General features: G+C 43.3%; 1 protein-coding gene across 1 annotated transcript in view; it reads left to right on the top strand.

The window, feature by feature from the left end:
- Positions 1-477: 477 nt before the first annotated feature.
- Positions 478-18,846, top strand: part of LOC143805921 (cytochrome P450 2G1-like) — a 55,079-nt gene continuing 36,710 nt past the window's right edge. The window contains exons 1-4 of the mRNA XM_077285680.1: positions 478-744; positions 1,286-1,448; positions 4,392-4,544; positions 9,070-9,230. Of these exons, the coding sequence (XP_077141795.1) occupies positions 565-744; positions 1,286-1,448; positions 4,392-4,544; positions 9,070-9,230 (657 nt within the window). The 5' untranslated portion in view covers positions 478-564. The remainder of the gene's footprint in view (positions 745-1,285; positions 1,449-4,391; positions 4,545-9,069; positions 9,231-18,846) is intronic.

Below are 18,846 nucleotides of genomic sequence, written 5' to 3'. Positions count from 1 at the left end.
AAGCCTCTGTTCTCTGAAAGTTTGCAAATATAATTTTCCTGATTAGCCAGTAAAGGTATCACTTCTAGAATACTTTTGTTCTTGGACTTAAAAGTATTTACATCAATTTTTCTGATTAATATGGTACAACAATAAAACATTTTTATTGCACATATCAACCTGAGTGAAATGCAAAACTGTTCATCCATCTGATATGTTTTCGAAAAAAAAATTGTGAATTCCACTATGTAAGTCCTTAACGTTTTAAACTTTTAAACATTTATTCTCTATATAGCCTATTATACTCTATAATTTCCAAAAAGCTTTTGTTTAAAATTGTGCTACTCTTGTATTAGCACTAGTGGAGTCCTAGTTTAATCAGTAAATAAAATCCTGAACGCGATCCAGGCAAGCAAAGGCGTTCCTGTAGCCGAGTGCCCCAGGTTATGGGGATTGTATTATTCTACAGTATACCTTGCAAAATGGCACAAAGCCTAGACTCTGTCTCTCCCTAAACCTAACCACAGAAGTTTCTGCAAACTGCCTTCAAATAAAAAAAAATTATCTGAACGAACAGTCTCCAGGATGTATTTCCTAGATGATGTTACCTTCCTCCTTACAGCGGTGGTGTCTTGTCTCATCTTATTCATAAGTTTTATGCATTTTTGGAAAAAAGGGAACTTGCCACCTGGACCTACCCCGCTGCCAATATTGGGAAACCTACTACAACTAAGCAAAGGAGACATGGTGAAATCTCTGCTGAAAGTAAGTGCTTACGGAGATCTGATGAACCTATGAGTAAGTAAACTAAAGTTATATTTGCTTAACATACTGTATGGACTCGCTATTGTGCCAGCAGAAGGTACTAATTCAAGTATATACTGCCATCATTGAACATGGACTGGTCCAGTATTCTTCTCCCTTTATTGGACTGTCCCACTGACCAAACAAAAAGAGATTGGGTTTATGCTAACTTCATCAAAAGGGGTGTTAGATGTAGATTTTCTGGGTGGATTCAGGCAATTTACAAATGACCTGCTTTTGGGTATTCACCCTTGACTTTCAGCTGCAATCATCCTTTCTTATAGTGCCACTTTGGGAACAGACTCTCATGTAATGAAAGATCTTGCTCTATTTGTGGCTAATAAGCCACAGACCATTTGTAATCATCACTATCTGTTTACTTGCATTACAACATTGTCGTATTTCATCCCAAGTGGAAAACTCAGTCATAGGGATCTTCTTTAAAGGATCGAGGAAAATTTTTACTTTGACATAACAATATCCATTTCCGAATTCCATCCAGCTTAGTGAGAAGCATGGAGAAGTATTCACCATCTACCTGAGTTCCAAACCAGTCATAGTGGTCACAGGATACAAAGCTGTGAAAGAAGTCTATGTGGACAGAGGCGATGATTTCTTAGCTCGAGGCGATATCGCTTGCTTTGATTTTGTCTTCAAAAACTATGGTGAGTCTTTATTTCATCACTTTAAAGGGGTTGTCCACTACTATGACAACCACTTCTTGATTTACAGTGAAGGAAATAATTATTTGATCCCTTGCTGATTTTGTAAGTTTGCCCTCTGACAAAGACATGAACAGTCTATAATTTTAAGAGTAGGTTAATTTTAACATTGAGAGATAGAATATCAAAAATGAAATCCAGAAAATCACATTATATAAACTATATACATTTATTTGCATTTTGCAGTGAGAAATAAGTATTTGATTTCTCTGGCAAACAAGACTTAATACTTGGTGGCAAAACCCTTGTTGGCAAGCACAGCAGTCAGACATTTTTTGTAAGTTGATGAGGTTTGCGCACATGTCAGGAGGGATTTTGGTCCACTCCTCTTTGCAGATCATCTCTAAATCATTAAGGTTTTGAGGCTGTCGCGTGGCAACCCAGAGCTTCAACTCCCTCCATAAGTTTTCTTTGGGATTATGGTCTGGAGACTGGCTAGGCCACTCCATGAACTTAATGTGCTTCTTTTTGAGCCACTCCTTTCTTGTCTTGGCTGTATCTTTTGGGTCATTGTCTTGCTGGAAGACCCAGCCAAAGCCCGTTTTTAATGTCCAGTGGTGTCGGCACTCATGGTACAAGGGCTCTAGTGCGGTTTTTGTGACACGTGAACCTGGCATCCAATCAGTGCTGGCATCACTGTCCCCGCCTTCGAAATAATTGAACATGAAGAGAAAGTCAGGTCTGTGGCTGACCTCTAACTTACTATTTATGTTTAATTCATTCAAAGGCAGGGACAGTGATTCTGATTGGGTGCAGGGCTCACATGCCATAACAACTGCACGTGAGCTCTGGGTCTGCGAGTGCTGACAACACATAAACAGTGGCGGCATGGGAGGTGAGTATATGCTTTTTTATTTTATCAGGGTAAACATTTAGATGAAGAAGGGGTTATCCTAGTAGTGGACAACCTTTGTAATCTATAAACAGAAAGCAATACTGTAGGTAAAGTGCATTGGTAGAAAAAAATCTGTGTTGGTCTCATAGTGTTAAAGAACCTCTGGACAAAGAGATTAGCACCTAACGAATCTCTAGCAAATAGGGGTGATTTTTACATAATTATTAATCTATAATAGATACAATTTTAATCTACTACATAGAGACATTACTAGATTCCTGAAGTCTTGACCTCACTGCACATGCCATTATGGTGGTTGTTATATATTTTTTAAAGTTTTACTTATATTGATTGATCATGTTTTTACAGTGTTTTATGGAGAACCAATTGCCAAATATTTTATTTAGAACTGAATACATAATGTAATGGTGGTATAATAAAACAATTTGCTTTTTTAATTTCACCTTTCCATTATGGAGATGTTAGTATGTTCAAGTAGATGTTATCAGATCATTTTCACTGTGGGTCTGTAGTTATTCTTCCTGTATGAGTTGCCTAATCATAAGAAGGCAGAAACACAGCAGAACAAGAATACACCCACACCATAGCTGAGATGTAATGATACAGAGCTATTCTAACCACCTGCATGATTAGAAAGTACAGCTGAGTTTAACTGTGTAATATTACCCTTTTATCAGTTGTCCTCCTATCAAAGCAGCACTGCCAGCTCTACTGTACTGCCCTTTCTCCCGTACATATGCTGTGAACACAAAATACATAAGCATGGCTTCTCTCCAGATGGAGGGGGACAGTACAGCAGACCCAACAGTGCTATGAATGGAGGAGAGCTGATAACAGGGCTTGTAACATGACACATCTAAACTCAGCTGCACTTTCTAATGAAGCAGGAGGTTAGACCAATAGTTCAGAGCTTTATCTTAATATCTCACATTGAGCAACTTAAGCAATGATGGAGACATGTTTTTTCTATAATATTTGATGCCTACTTTGTCAATATCTTTGAAACGAATAGTCAAACTAATAAAAAAAAAGTTTTATTCCCCTCCGCATGCAAAATAACAGTGAGGGAAAGTGGTACCAATATAGTATTAGAGCAGATTTATAGCCAATTGACGATTAACCTTAAACGGTTGTGCAAAACCTGCATAACCCTGGTAAATGGCAAGATTGTAAAAGATGGTCGCTTGAATATCAAGGTGGCAGGCTCTGGATCCCAAACAGCTACAGCGTGTCCTGTGGCTGGTGAGTAGCTGGGAAGCATGCCGAGGCAGGCTTGAGGCTTGCCGGTGATCTGCGGTGCCTGTTGTGGCTGGTGTTTTAAACACAATCGCCGTGCTTACCAAGCCACATGTGACCGCAGGTCCTGACGGTCACGTGATAAAAGGTCCTGGAGGATGAGGTGTGGAAGCGTCCTGCCTGCTGTAGCTCCAGCTGGAATAAGGAAGCAGAAGAAAATCGCGGTCGCAATGGAGCGGCATGCCACCTGATGAAGACGGCGATTTGCCGTTGAAACGCGTTGTGGAAATACTCCTCCAATAAAGGTTTTATACATTTTTAATTTTTGCCCTCATCCCTTCCATCCCTTAGCACTCCATTTAGACCGCAATTTTCGTCTGCTTCCTATTCCTCTCTGCAGTCACTCTTATATATTGTGCCCAGTTTAACATAAAAAATTTGGTGAAAGGTCCTCTATACAGACATATACGATCTGAATGTACTGAGCTGTCAATATTTTATTGCTTGAAAAGAGCAAGATCAGGGAAATCTTCATAAACTATCTCATATAGAAAATAGACCGTGTTACTATAAATTTCTGCACCAACATTATCTGTAATTTTACATTTGCTTCTCACACAATATTTTACAAATGTGCACGAGGCTAGTTCAAAACGTGATTTTCTGTAACTGCCTAACAAAACGAGTAAAAAAAAAAAATACATTTCTACACCTATTGATATATGGTTTGCTATGTTATTTACTTACATGAATATTAACTTGGAAAATCATTCTGGTTATTTTCAACCCCTTAGGATTTGTATTCACAAACAACATGGAGAGGTGGAGGGAGCTTCGTAAGTTTTCAGTTTCTACAATGCGGGATTTCAGCTTGGGGAAAAGCAATATAGAAGATCGGATCCAAGAAGAAGCTGTGTGTCTAGTGAAGGAACTCAAGAAAACAAAAGGTTGTTACAGACGATAATATCCCGATGTCTTATGTGATGGTTTACAAAATCGAAGAATTTTTTGTTTTAGTAAAAAAATCTTACTACAAAGCAAAAACATAAGCACAAATCACATAAAGAGATGTGGATAAAAGACACCCAGGTACAGTGAGTAAAATGTTTGCTATAACTTTGTGGATTACTTTGAACACAATGATCCTCTAAGCTTTATTTAAAAAAAAAATATTAAATTGGCAAAACGGCAACTTGACTAGGCTCTGACACATTTGATGGAGTGTTTGCCCCTAACATCTTTGATTATTATTATTGGGATCATAATCAAAAGGGAGACTTTCTCTTTTTGATATTTTCCAGCATATTCCAAAGCACTTTACAGGCATCATCATCACTGTCCAATTGGAATTCAAAATCTACATTTTCAGTCAGTAGGTCTTTGGAGTGTGGGAGGAAATCAGAGAATCGAGAGGAAACCCACACAAATCTACCAAAAAATATGAACTCCTTGCAGATGTTGTCCGTTGTGGAACTTGAACCCAGTGCTGCAAATCCATAAATTGTCTCTTCAGATACGAAGAGGACTAGAACTCTAGTGCCGCCTATAGGCAGAGCCGTATTTAGAGTTTCTGCTGCCCTAGGCACTTTTAGTGCTGCCTCCCTCTTTGGTGAGTATGACACTATCGGCAGTGACTTTGGCAAGAATCGCTGATGTGAAAGTCGCCTTTTGCAGCAGATCCGGCAGTTTTTCTGCATCTGCCGCGTAACAGATCACTTACGGCAACACTGCGTTCGGCCACATTCATTCCCTATGGGATTTGCGGCACTTGCCATGATCTGGCAAATGCAGTACCATACCTCCCAACTTTTGAAGAAGGGAAGGAGGCATAAAGTTTGCAGTGTGCGCCGCGGTGAATTTTAGGCCACGCCTCTGACCACACCCATTTCACAACTAGTCACACCCATATCCACGTCCCAACCACAGCCATTTAGCACTGCTGATCACACTGTTTTATATACAGTAATTATAAACAAAAAAATATGGCCACACAGTGCTCCATACTGTATAATGGCCACACATGATGCTCCATACTGTAAAATGGCCACACATGATGCTCCATACTGTATAATGGCCACACACAGTTCTCCATACTGTATAATGGCCACACAGTGCTCCATACTGTATAATGGCCACACATGATGCTCCATACTGTATAATGGCCACACATGATGCTCCATACTGTATTATGGCCACACAGTGCTCCATACTGTATAATGGCCACACATAGTGCTCCATACTGTATAATGGCCACACATAGTGCTCCATACAGTATAACGGCCACACACAGTTCTCCATACTGTATAATGGCCACACAGTGCTCCATACTGTATAATGATCCCACATGATGTTCCATACTGTATAATGGCCCCACATGATGCTCAATACTGTATAATGGCCACACATGATGCTCCATACTGTATAATGACCACACATGATGCTCCATACTGTATAATGGCCATTGGCCACACATGATGCTCCATACTGTATAATGGCCACACATGATGCTCCATACTGTATAACGGCCACACATGATGCTCAATACTGTATAATGGCCACACACAGTTCTCCATACTGTATAATGATCCCACATGATGCTCAATACTGTATAATGACCCCCTGCCCTCCTGTATGCATGGCTCATCTCACTCCCATCCCATATGCATGGCTCATATCCCCCTCCTGTATGCTTGGCTCATATTCCCCCTCTGTATGCATGGCTCATATTCCCCCTCCTGTATGCATGGCTCATATCCCCCCCTCCTGTATGCTTGGCTCATATTCCCCCTCTGTATGCATGGCTCATATTCCCCCTCCTGTTGTGAAATTGGATTTTGGGCTCCCCCGGTGGCCACTGGTGGAATTGAACTGGTGTGCATCATTCCCTCTGTTCACCTGATTCCATCAGGATGTGGGAGTCGCTATTTAGCCTTGCTTCTCTGTCACTTCCTTGCCGGTCAACATTGTAATCAGAAGCCCTTCTGTGCATGTTCCTGCTACTAGACAACTCCCAGCTAAGTTGGACTTTTGTCCTTGTTTGTTTTTGCATTTTGGTTCCAGTTCACAGCTGATGTTTCGTTTCTGTGTCTGGAAAGCTCTTGTGATCTGAAATTGCCACTCTGATGTTATGAGTTAATACTAGAGTCTTAAAGTAATTTCAGGATGGTATTTTGATAGGGTTTTCAGCTGACCATGAAAGTGTCCTTTCTGTCTTCCTGCTATCTAGTAAGCGGACCTCAATTTTGCTAAACCTATTTTCATACTACGTTTGTCATTTCTTCTAAAATCACCGCCAATATATGTGGGGGCCGCTGTCTGCCTTTCGGGGAAATTTCTCTAGAGGTGAGCCAGGACTATATTTTCCTCTGCCAGGATTAGTTAGTCCTCCGGCCGGCGCTGGGCGTCTAGGGATAAAACGTAGGCAAACGCTACCCGGCTACTGTTAGTTGTGCGGCAGGTTTAGTTCATGGTCAGTTTAGTTTCCATCCTTCCAAGAGCTAGTTCTTATGTTTTGCTGAGGCTATGTTCTCTTGCCATTGAGAACCATAACACCCTCCTGTATGCATGGCTCATATTCCCCCTCTGTATGCATGGCTCATATTCCTCCCCTGTATGCATGGCTCATATTCCCCCTCCTGTATGCATGGCTCATATTCCCCCCCGTATGCATGGCTCATATTCCTCCCCTGTATGCATGGCTCATATTCCTCCCCTGTATGCATGGCTCATATTCCCCCCTGAATGCATGGCTCATATTCCCCCCCATATGCATGGCTCATATTCCCCCCCTGTATGCATGGCTCACATTCCCCCCCCTGTATGCATGGCTCACATTCCCCCCCTGAATGCATGGCTCATATTCCCCCCTGAATGCATGGCTCATATTCCCCCTCCTGTATGCATGGCTCATATTCCCCCCTGTATGCATGGCTCATATCCCCCTCTGTATGCATGGCTCATATTCCCCCCCTCCTGTATGCATGGCTCATATTCCCCCCCTGAATGCATGGCTTATCTCTCCACCCTCCCACGCTCCCGCTCCCATCTTGCATGGTGTGCCGGATTATGTCCTCCTTCATCCCCCCGTCCCCCATCCCTCATACTTACCTGTTCCTTGCCGACATCCCTCTCGCTCTGTCCCGACTCCCAGCGCAGCACCTTCTTCCTGCGTGAGCGGTCATGTGATACCACTCATTAAGGTCATGAATGTGCGCATATTCATGACCTTAATGAGCGGTACCACGTGACCGCTCATTTAGGACGAGCTGTGTACGCCGAGACCAGGCATCGCTGGAGCAAGGTGAGTATCGTCTTCAAGGAGGGTGGGTGGGAGGCAGGTGGCCAGGGGGAGGGCACGAGGGGGGGCGGGGGTTTGGTCGGTCGGGAGGTGACCCAGGAAAAAAAAACAAAAAAAAAAACAACAAACCTTGCTCAGGTGCCGCCCCCTGCATTGTCCCCGCCCTAGGCACGTTCCCTCAAGTGCCTAGTGGCAAATACGGCCCTGCCTATAGGAAGTAGCAATCCTAAAAGTCCATGTCGACCCTTTAGCAAGCCTTTTCACGTGACTTAGGAAAAAATCCAAAACTAGAATCTCAATTTGCAAACACTGTGTTTCTAACTAATGCCACTCATCAGTGCAAAGTGTTAGGTTTGGTTTGACTGTGTGAGAGGCGTCTGACCAGGATCCAAGGAGTAATGTTTCTCCTTACAGAGAGTGACATGTCAAGCAAGCCGAGATGAGGAGACTTTAACTCGCATTGCTCCTCTGGGAAATATGCAAATTGTTTCTTCAGAGAGGAAGAGGACTAGAATGGTAGTGCCACCTATAGGAAGTAGCTGTTATCCTAAGTCATGTGAAAATGCTCATTAAAGGGTCAACATTGAGTTTTTAGGTTTGCTACTTCCTATAGGTGGCACTAGAGATCTAGTCCTCTTCCTCTCTGAAGAAACAATTTGCATATTTCACAGAGGAGCTTAAAGTCTCCTCTTCAAGATCAGAATAACGGAGAATTAGAGAACAAGGCAAATACTGTACATCACCAAGCTAAAGCTACAAATGGCAATTATGTAACCATTGTCAGCTAACTAAATAGCCAGGCAATCATTCAGAATGGGAGACACCAGGGCGAAACCCAGCAGGCATGACCTAAACGGGTGGCTGGGCTGTCACTCACAATACTGACAACCCAGCATGTCCCTGTCACTGAATGGGCACATGGGCGGTCATTCACAAAACTGCCCAGAGCGCCCCTACATTTTATGTAGCGGCTGAGCTATCACTCACTGCGTCTCTAGCGACTCGTAAATGGCAGGATTGTGATTGCAAGAAAGTGATCAGTCAGGGGTTTCTCTCCTTTTGTTGCATGCTTCATAAGGGTTGTGTCATTGTGTAGTTTTTTTGCTGAACTTTGCGGAGGGTCCCAATGTTTATAAATGTCTAAATTGTTCATGCATAACATTTTCTTTCACTAGAATCATTAGTGGATCCTCGGCCCTACCTAAGTAAAGCCGCCTGTAATGTTATTTTTGCTATTGTGTTTGGAAATCGTCATGATTACGAGGATGCAGAGCTCCTGAATGTTATCTCCTTGATTTATTCTACATTCTCTATTATCAGTTCAAAATGGGGCCAGGTAAGAAGTAAGAATGGATTGATTCCAAATAGAGATGAGCAAAGTTTTGAATTTTGCTAAGTTTTTTTTACTGTTAAACATTTTGGCAAATAATGTGTATAATGAACTCTGATTGGTAGCAGTCATAGTTAGTCTCATGACCTAGGCTCTAGATGGGACAGGGTTAATACATATTAGCAGTATTAGTGATTAGTAGGGTTGAGCGAAACGGGTCGATCATTTTCAAAAGTCGCCGACTTTTGGCTAAGTCGGCGTCTCATGAAACCCGATCCGACCCCTGTGCTTGTCGGCCATGCGGTACGCGACTTTCGCGCCAAAGTCGCGTTTCAATGACGCGAAAAGCGCCATTTCTCAGCCAATGAAGGTGAACGCAGAGTGTGGGCAGCGTGATGACATAGATCCTGGTCCCCACCATCTTAGAGAAGGGCATTGCAGTGATTGGCTTGCTGTCTGCGGCGTCACAGGGGCTATAAAGGGGCATTCCCGCCGACCGCCATCTTACTGCTGCTGATCTGAGCTTAGGGAGAGGTTGCTGCCGCTTCGTCAGAAGCAGGGAGAGCGTTAGGCAGGGTCCACTAACCACCAAACCGCTTGTGCTGCAGCGATTTCCACTGTCCAACACCACCTTCGGTGTGCAGGGACTGTGGAAGCTATTTTTTTTTTTTTTCCCCTCAGCGCTGTAGCTCATTGGGCTGCCCTAGAAGGCTCCGTGATAGCTGTATTGCTGTGTTTACGCCACTGTGGAAACCAACTGCTTTTTTCAAAGCACATATCCTCTTGTTCCTTCCTTTCTGCACAGCTATCTTTTTTGTTTGTCCACACTTTTTATTTAATTTGTGCATCAGTCCACTCCTATTGCTGCCTGCCATACCTGGCTTAGATTACTGCAGGGAGATAGTAATTGTAGGACAGTCCCTGTTTTTTTTTTGTTTTTTTTGTGGGAGATTAAGATTGGCATTTCTGCTACAGTGCCATCCCTGTGTGTGCCATCTCTCACTGAGTGGGCCATAGAAAGCCTATTTATTTTTTCCGTGATTTGTGTTCTAAATTCTACCTCAACACAAAAACACTACATCAATCAGTGGGAGAAAAATATTGGCCTCAGTCAGGGCTTGTGTGCCACTGCTGTGTGTGCTATCTCTCATTCAGTGGGCTATAGAAAGCCTATTTATTTTTTTTTTTTTTTAATATTATTTGGTTTCTAAAGTCTCCCTGAAAAAAAAAAAAAAACCTAAAAAAACAGTGGGAGAGTAATATTGCCCTTTCAGCTTGTGTGCCAGTCTTGACTCCTGGGTGTGCCACCTCTCTCCCTCTCATTCAGTGGGCCATAGAAAGCCTATTTATTTTTTTTTTTAAATATTATTGGGTTTCTAAAGTCTCCCTTAAAAAACAAAAAATACATAAAAAACAGTGGGAGAGTAATATTGCCCTTTCAGCTTGTGTGCCAGTCTTGACTCCTGGGTGTGCCACCTCTCTCCCTCTCATTCAGTGGGCCATAGAAAGCCTATTTTTTTTTTTTTTAAATATTATTGGGTTTCTAAAGTCTCCCTGAAAAAAAAAAAAAAACCTAAAAAAACAGTGGGAGAGTAATATTGCCCTTTCAGCTTGTGTGCCAGTCTTGACTCCTGGGTGTGCCACCTCTCTCCCTCTCATTCAGTGGGCCATAGAAAGCCTATTTATTTTTTTTTTAAATATTATTGGGTTTCTAAAGTCTCCCTTAAAAAACAAAAAATACATAAAAAACAGTGGGAGAGTAATATTGCCCTTTCAGCTTGTGTGCCAGTCTTGACTCCTGGGTGTGCCACCTCTCTCCCTCTCATTCAGTGGGCCATAGAAAGCCTATTTATTTTTTTTTTAAATATTATTGGGTTTCTAAAGTCTCCCTTAAAAAACAAAAAATACATAAAAAAACAGTGGGAGAGTAATATTGCCCTTTCAGCTTGTGTGCCAGTCTTGACTCCTGGGTGTGCCACCTCTCTCCCTCTCATTCAGTGGGCCATAGAAAGCCTATTTATTTATTTTTTTTAAATATTATTGGGTTTCTAAAGTCTCCCTTCAAAAACAAAAAATACATAAAAAAACAGTGGGAGAGTAATATTGCCCTTTCAGCTTGTGTGCCAGTCTTGACTCCTGGGTGTGCCACCTCTCTCTCATTCAGTGGGCCATAGAAAGCATTTTTTTTTCTTTGATTTGTGTTCTAAAATCTACCTCAACACAAAAACACTACATCAATCAGTGGGAGAAAAATATTGGCCTCAGTCAGGGCTTGTGTGCCACTGCTGTGTGTGCTATCTCTCATTCAGTGGGCTATAGAAAGCCTATTTATTTATTTATTTTTTTTAATATTATTTGGTTTCTAAAGTCTCCCTGAAAAAACAAAAAATACCTAAAAAAACAGTGGGAGAGTAATATTGCCCTTTCAGCTTGTGTGCCAGTCTTGACTCCTGGGTGTGCCACCTCTCTCTCTCATTCAGTGGGCCATAGAAAGGCTATTTTTTTTTTTTTTTTTTTTAATATTATTTGGTTTCTAAAGTCTCCCTGAAAAAAAAAAAAAAACATAAAAAAACAGTGGGAGAGTAATATTGCCCTTTCAGCTTGTGTGCCAGTCTTGACTCCTGGGTGTGCCACCTCTCTCTCTCATTCAGTGGGCCATAGAAAGGCTATTTATTTTTTTGTTTTTTTTAATATTATTTGGTTTCTAAAGTCTCCCTGAAAAAAAAAAAAACATAAAAAAACAGTGGGAGAGTAATATTGCCCTTTCAGCTTGTGTGCCAGTCTTGACTCCTGGGTGTGCCACCTCTCTCTCTAATTGTGGGCCATACAAAGCCTTTTTTTTTTTTTTTTAATATTATTTGGTTTCTAAAGTCTCCCTGAAAAAAAAAAAAAAATACATAAAAAAACAGTGGGAGAGTAATATTGCCCTTTCAGCTTGTGTGCCAGTCTTGACTCCTGGGTGTGCCACCTCTCTCTCTCATTCAGTGGGCCATAGAAAGGCTATTTATTTTTTTGTTTTTTTTAATATTATTTGGTTTCTAAAGTCTCCCTGAAAAAAAAAAAAACATAAAAAAACAGTGGGAGAGTAATATTGCCCATTCAGCTTGTGTGCCAGTCTTGACTCCTGGGTGTGCCACCTCTCTCTCTAATTGTGGGCCATACAAAGCCTTTTTTTTTTTTAATATTATTTGGTTTCTAAAGTCTCCCTGAAAAAAAAAAAAAACATAAAAAAACAGTGGGAGAGTAATATTGCCCTTTCAGCTTGTGTGCCAGTCTTGACTCCTGGGTGTGCCACCTCTCTCTCTCATTCAGTGGGCCATAGAAAGGCTATTTTTTTTTTTGTTTTTTTTTAATATTATTTGGTTTCTAAAGTCTCCCTGAAAAAAAAAAAAAAACATAAAAAAACAGTGGGAGAGTAATATTGCCCTTTCAGCTTGTGTGCCAGTCTTGACTCCTGGGTGTGCCACCTCTCTCTCTCATTCAGTGGGCCATAGAAAGGCTATTTATTTTTTTGTTTTTTTTAATATTATTTGGTTTCTAAAGTCTCCCTGAAAAAAAAAAAAAACATAAAAAAACAGTGGGAGAGTAATATTGCCCTTTCAGCTTGTGTGCCAGTCTTGACTCCTGGGTGTGCCACCTCTCTCTCTAATTGTGGGCCATACAAAGCCTTTTTTGTTTTTTTTAATATTATTTGGTTTCTAAAGTCTCCCTGAAAAAAAAAAAAAACATAAAAAAACAGTGGGAGAGTAATATTGCCCTTTCAGCTTGTGTGCCAGTCTTGACTCCTGGGTGTGCCACCTCTCTCTCTCATTCAGTGGGCCATAGAAAGCCTTTTAATTTTTTTCCTTCATTTGTGTTTTAAAATCTACCTCAACACAAAAACACTACATCAGTCAGTGGGAGAAAAATATTGGCCTCAGTCAGGGCTTGTGTGCCACTCCTGTGCGTGCCATCTCTCATTCAGTGGGCCATAGAAAGCCTTGTTTTTTTTGTTTTTTTTAAATATTATTTGGTTTCTAAAGTCTCCCTGAAAATAAAGAAAAAAAACAGTGGGAGAGTAATATTGCCCTTTCAGCTTGTGCGCCAGTCTTGACTCCTGGGTGTGCCACCTTTCTCTCTCATTCAGTGGGCCATAGAAAGGATATTTATTTTTTGTTTTTTTTTAATATTATTTGGTTTCTAAAGTCTCCCTGAAAATAAAAAAAAAAAAAAAACAGTGGGAGAGTAATATTGCCCTTTCAGCTTGTGCGCCAGTCTTGACTCCTGGGTGTGCCACCTTTCTCTCTCATTCAGTGGGCCATAGAAAGGCTATTTATTTTTTTTTTGTTTTTTTAATATTATTTGGTTTCTAAAGTCTCCCTGAAAATAAAAAAAGAAAGTTAAAAAAACAGTGGGAGCGTAATAGTGCCCTTTCAGCTTGTGCGCCAGTCTTGACTCCTGGGTGTGCCACCTTTCTCTCTCATTCAGTGGGCCATAGAAAGGCTATTTATTATTTTTTTTTTTTTTTAATATTATTTGGTTTCTAAAGTCTCCCTGAGGAAAAAAAAAAAAATTAATTAGGTGGGAGATTAATATTGACAATAGTGCTTGAGTGACAGTCCTGCGTGTGTGTCATCTCTGTGATTTGGTGCCACAGAAAACAGAGTGTGTAAAATTGTGCCTGATTTTCGTTGTGGTCTCACCAACCTGTTAAGGGATATATAAATCATACTGAAGTTATAGCTCACCGTGTAAGTTGTTTGACAGCAACAAATAAAGTTACTTTGGTTAAGATTTTAAAACAATGAGGAAGTCTGGTGCAAGAGGTCGTCGTGGGCGTTCATTGTCAGCTGGTAATGATGGTAGTGGTAGTGGAGCATCAGGTGGTCGTGGGGATAAAAATATTCCACCTAAGTCTGGAGCTGTGGAGCCAGTTTCGTCGTCAGGCTACACAAGGCCTCGAACGCTCTCTTTTCTGGGAGTAGGAAAACCGCTTTTAAAGGCGGAGCAGCAACAGCAAGTTTTGGCTTACATTGCAGACTCAGCCTCTAGCTCTTTTGCCTCCTCTTCAGAAACTGGTAAATGTAAAAGCAGCGCGTCGCTTGTGGATGTTCACGGTCAGGGACAAGTCGCTTCCTTGTCCTCCTCAGCAAAAACTACAACAAGAGAGAAGGATGCAGCAGGCGACACAACGGGTCACTCCATGGAGCTCTTTACACATACCGTCCCTGGCTTAGAAAGTGAAACATTTAACAGGCCATGCCCATTACAAGTAGATTCTGACATGGAGTGCACTGATGCACAGCCACAGCCAGAGTACTATGCTGCTCCTTTGACTCAGACCACCACATTGCCCTCTCAGGGTACAGATCCACAATCAGACCCTGATGAGACTATGTTGCCCCGCCACGAACGCTATACCACCGACCGACACAGTGACACAGACGAAGTTGCACACGAGCTCGAAGAGGAGGTAATAGATGACCCAGTTATTGACCCCGATTGGCAGCCATTGGGGGAACAGGGTGCAGGCGGCAGTAGTTCAGAAGCGGAGGTGGAGGAGGGGCCGCAGCAGGCATCAACATCGCAACAGGTTCCATCTGCCGGGCCCGTATCTGGCCCAAAACGCGTGTCAAAGCCAAAACCTGTTGGAGGACAGCGTGGCCATCCGGTTAAAGCTCAGTCTGCAATCCCTGAAAAGGGATCCGAGTCTAGGAAGAGTGCAGTCTGGCATTTTTTTAAACAACATCCAACTGATCAGCGCAAAGTCATCTGTCAAAAATGTTCAACTAGCTTAAGCAGAGGTCAGAATCTGAAAAGTCTAAATACTAGTTGCATGCATAGACACTTAACCACCATGCATTTTCAAGCCTGGACTAACTACCAAACGTCCCTTAAGGTTGTAGCACCCTCGGCCAATGAAGCTAGTCAGCAACGCAACATCCCTTCCGTCACTGTAAGGCCACCATTTTCCGCACCACCGGCAGTATCTGTGCAGGTTTCTTTGCCAGCCAAAAGCAGTCAGGGTCAGGGAATCACCAGTTTTGTAGGAGGAAATATTGCATCTAGGGCACCGGCGGAAACAATACCGTCTCCAACCGTCTCTCAGTCTGCCATGTACACCGGCACACCCGAAAGTTCCACGATCTCCAGCTCTCCAGTCCAGCTCACCCTACATGAGACTCTGGTTAGAAAAAGGAAGTACTTATCCTCGCATCCGCGTACACAGGGTTTTAACGCCCACATAGCTAGACTAATCTCGTTAGAGATGATGCCCTACCGGTTAGTTGAAAGCGAAGCTTTCAAAGCCCTGATGGAGTACGCTGAACCACGATACGAGCTACCCAGTCGACACTTTTTTTCCAGAAAAGCCATCCCAGCCCTGCACCAGCATGTTAAACAGCGCATCGTCCATGCACTCAGGCAATCTGTGAGTACAAAGGTGCACCTGACTACAGATGCATGGACCAGTAGGCATGGCCAGGGACGTTATGTGTCCATCACGGCACACTGGGTGAATGTGGTGGATGCAGGGTCCACAGGCGACATCAATTTAGGGACAGTTGTGCCTAGCCCACGGTCTAGGAAACAGTTGGCTGTAGGCGTTCGCACCCCCTCCTCCTCCTCCTCCTCGTCCTCCTGCAGAAGCTACAGCTCTTCCACAGAACGCAGTCTGCCAACCACTCCATCGGCAGATGACACTGTTGCACACCAGTTGTCCCATTATGGGCCAGCTACTGCCAAGCGTCAGCAGGCTGTATTGGCTATGAAGTGTTTGGGCGACAACAGACACACCGCGGAAGTTCTGTCCGAGTTCTTGCAACAAGAAACGCAGTCGTGGCTGGGCACAGTAGATCTTGAGGCAGGCAAGGTAGTGAGTGATAACGGAAGGAATTTCATGGCTGCCATCTCCCTTTCCCAACTGAAACACATTCCTTGCCTGGCTCACACCTTAAACCTGGTGGTGCAGTGCTTATTGAAAACTTATCCTGGGTTCTCCGACCTGCTCCTCAAAGTGCGTGCACTTTGCTCACATATCCGACGTTCGCCTGTACACGCCAGCCGTATGCAGACCTATCAGCGGTCTTTGAACCTTCCCCAGCATCGCCTAATCATAGACGTTGCAACAAGGTGGAACTCAACACTGCACATGCTTCAGAGACTGTGCGAACAGAGGCGTGCTGTTATTTATTTGTGGGAGGATACACGGGCAGGCAGTAGGATGGCAGACATGGAGTTGTCAGGTGTGCAGTGGTCTAAGATACAAGACATGTGTCAAGTCCTTCAGTGTTTTGAGGAATGCACACGGCTGGTTAGTGCAGACAACGCCGTAATAAGCATGAGCATCCCCCTAATGCGTCTGCTGATGCAAAGTTTGACGCACATAAAGGAGCAGGCGTCTGCACCAGAGGAAGAGGAAAGCCTTGATGACAGTCAGCCATTGTCTGGTCAGGGCAGTGTACAGGACGAGGTAGCGGGCGAAGAGGAGGTGGAGGACGAGGAGGATGATGGGGATGAGTATATTTTTAATGCCGAACCTTTCCCGGGGGCACAGGAAATTGGTTGCGTGTCACGGCCGGGTTCTGGTTTTTTGAGGGACACAAGTGACGTAGATTTGCCTGCAACTGCCCCTCAACCAATCACAACCGGAGATTTGACAACTGGAACTTTGGCCCACATGGCGGATTATGCCTTACGTATCCTAAAAAGGGACACACGCATTACGAAAATGATGAACGATGACGATTACTGGTTGGCCTGCCTCCTTGATCCACGCTATAAAGGCAAATTGCAAAATATTATGCCACATGAGAACTTGGAACTAATATTAGCAACCAAACAATCAACTCTTGTTGACCGTTTGCTTCAGGCATTCCCAGCACACAGCGCACGTGATCGTTCTCACACGAGCTCCAGGGGGCAGCAGACTAGGAGTGTTAGGGGTGCACACATCAGAAGTGGCGTTGGACAGAGGGGTTTTCTGACCAGGTTGTGGAGTGATTTTGCTATGACCGCAGACAGGACAGGTACTGCTGCATCAATTGAAAGTGACAGGAGACAACATTTGTCCAGTATGGTTACTAACTATTTTTCATCCCTTATCGATGTTCTCCCTCAACCGTCATTCCCATTTGATTACTGGGCCTCCAAATTAGACACCTGGCCAGAATTGGCAGAATATGCATTGCAGGAGCTTGCTTGCCCGGCAGCAAGTGTCCTATCAGAAAGAGTATTCAGTGCTGCAGGTTCAATATTAACCGAAAAAAGGACTCGTCTGGCTACCCAAAATGTTGACGATCTAACATTCATTAAAATGAACCACAACTGGATTTCGAAATCTTTTGCCCCACCTTGCCCGGCCGACACCTAGCTTTCCTATGAAAAGCTCTTGCCTGTGAATTACTTTTCTAATGTCTAATTTGCTGCAGCTGATTGTACAGCATACGACATGTTTACACCTCCCTAAATGGCCAAACTCCCCACACGGGGCCGTGGTATCGCGACTTGGCGCAAGCACCCGTGAGACTGCTGTTTGTCTGAAGAGGTGGGTGTGCTCGCTTTTGGTTGACGGCATTGCTACTGGGTCCCTCATAGTACAATGTAGTGTCTCTGGCGGTGGTGGTGCGCACCCAACGTCAGACACACCGTTGTAACATGAGGGGCCCTGGGGCGGTCCCGCCGGCCTCAAGAGAGTTCCCCCCTACCCCAGCTCAAAATGTGCTCTACCACGTGCAAAATTATGTCGCACAGCTCCACCAATCTTTAGTCTATTCGCTGACATCATTCAATGTCTGGCACTGACAATACAAATTTGTAGACATCTATGATGCAACTTAAAGTAGTCTGTGTCTGTGTCCTATATTGGCACCATTAAATAGTTACTGCCAAATTACTATGTCAGAAACTCAGTAGATGAGCCCACCCCTGTACCTAAGTATGCCACCTTTTTTTTTGTTTTGGTTGTTTTGCAAGACATTAACATCTATTTATATTTTTGGAGTACTGGGACAGACACTCCTTGCACTACTCCTCCACTCACCACCAAGCTGCCTGTGTATCCATGTAACCGCTGTAAAACTGCCATGAGCCTATTGTTTGTTATTTTAGGCCTTTGATAGCCTGTCTGCGGTCCCTACTTTAAATACTCCTCCACTCATCACCAGCTGCCTGCCCGTGTATCCATGTAACCGCTGTAAAACTGCCATGAGCCTATTGTTTGTTATTTTAGGCCTTTGATAGCCTGTCTGCGGTCCCTACTTTAAATACTCCTCCACTCATCACCAGCTGCCTGCCCGTGTATCCATGTAACCGCTGTAAAACTGCCATGAGCCTATTGTTTGTTATTTTAGGCCTTTGATAGCCTGTCTGCGGTCCCTACTTTAAATACTCCTCCACTCATCACCAGCTGCCTGCCCGTGTATCCATGTAACCGCTGTAAAACTGCCATGAGCCTATTGTTTGTTATTTTAGGCCTTTGATAGCCTGTCTGCGGTCCCTACTTTAAATACTCCTCCACTCATCACCAGCTGCCTGCCCGTGTATCCATGTAACCGCTGTAAAACTGCCATGAGCCTATTGTTTGTTATTTTAGGCCTTTGATAGCCTGTCTGCGGTCCCTACTTTAAATACTCCTCCACTCATC

This window comes from Ranitomeya variabilis, chromosome 2, assembly GCF_051348905.1.
Source record: "Ranitomeya variabilis isolate aRanVar5 chromosome 2, aRanVar5.hap1, whole genome shotgun sequence".
NCBI lineage: Eukaryota > Metazoa > Chordata > Amphibia > Anura > Dendrobatidae > Ranitomeya > Ranitomeya variabilis.
Note: the sequence above shows the minus strand (reverse complement) of the source record. Positions and strands in the feature narration are given on the sequence as shown.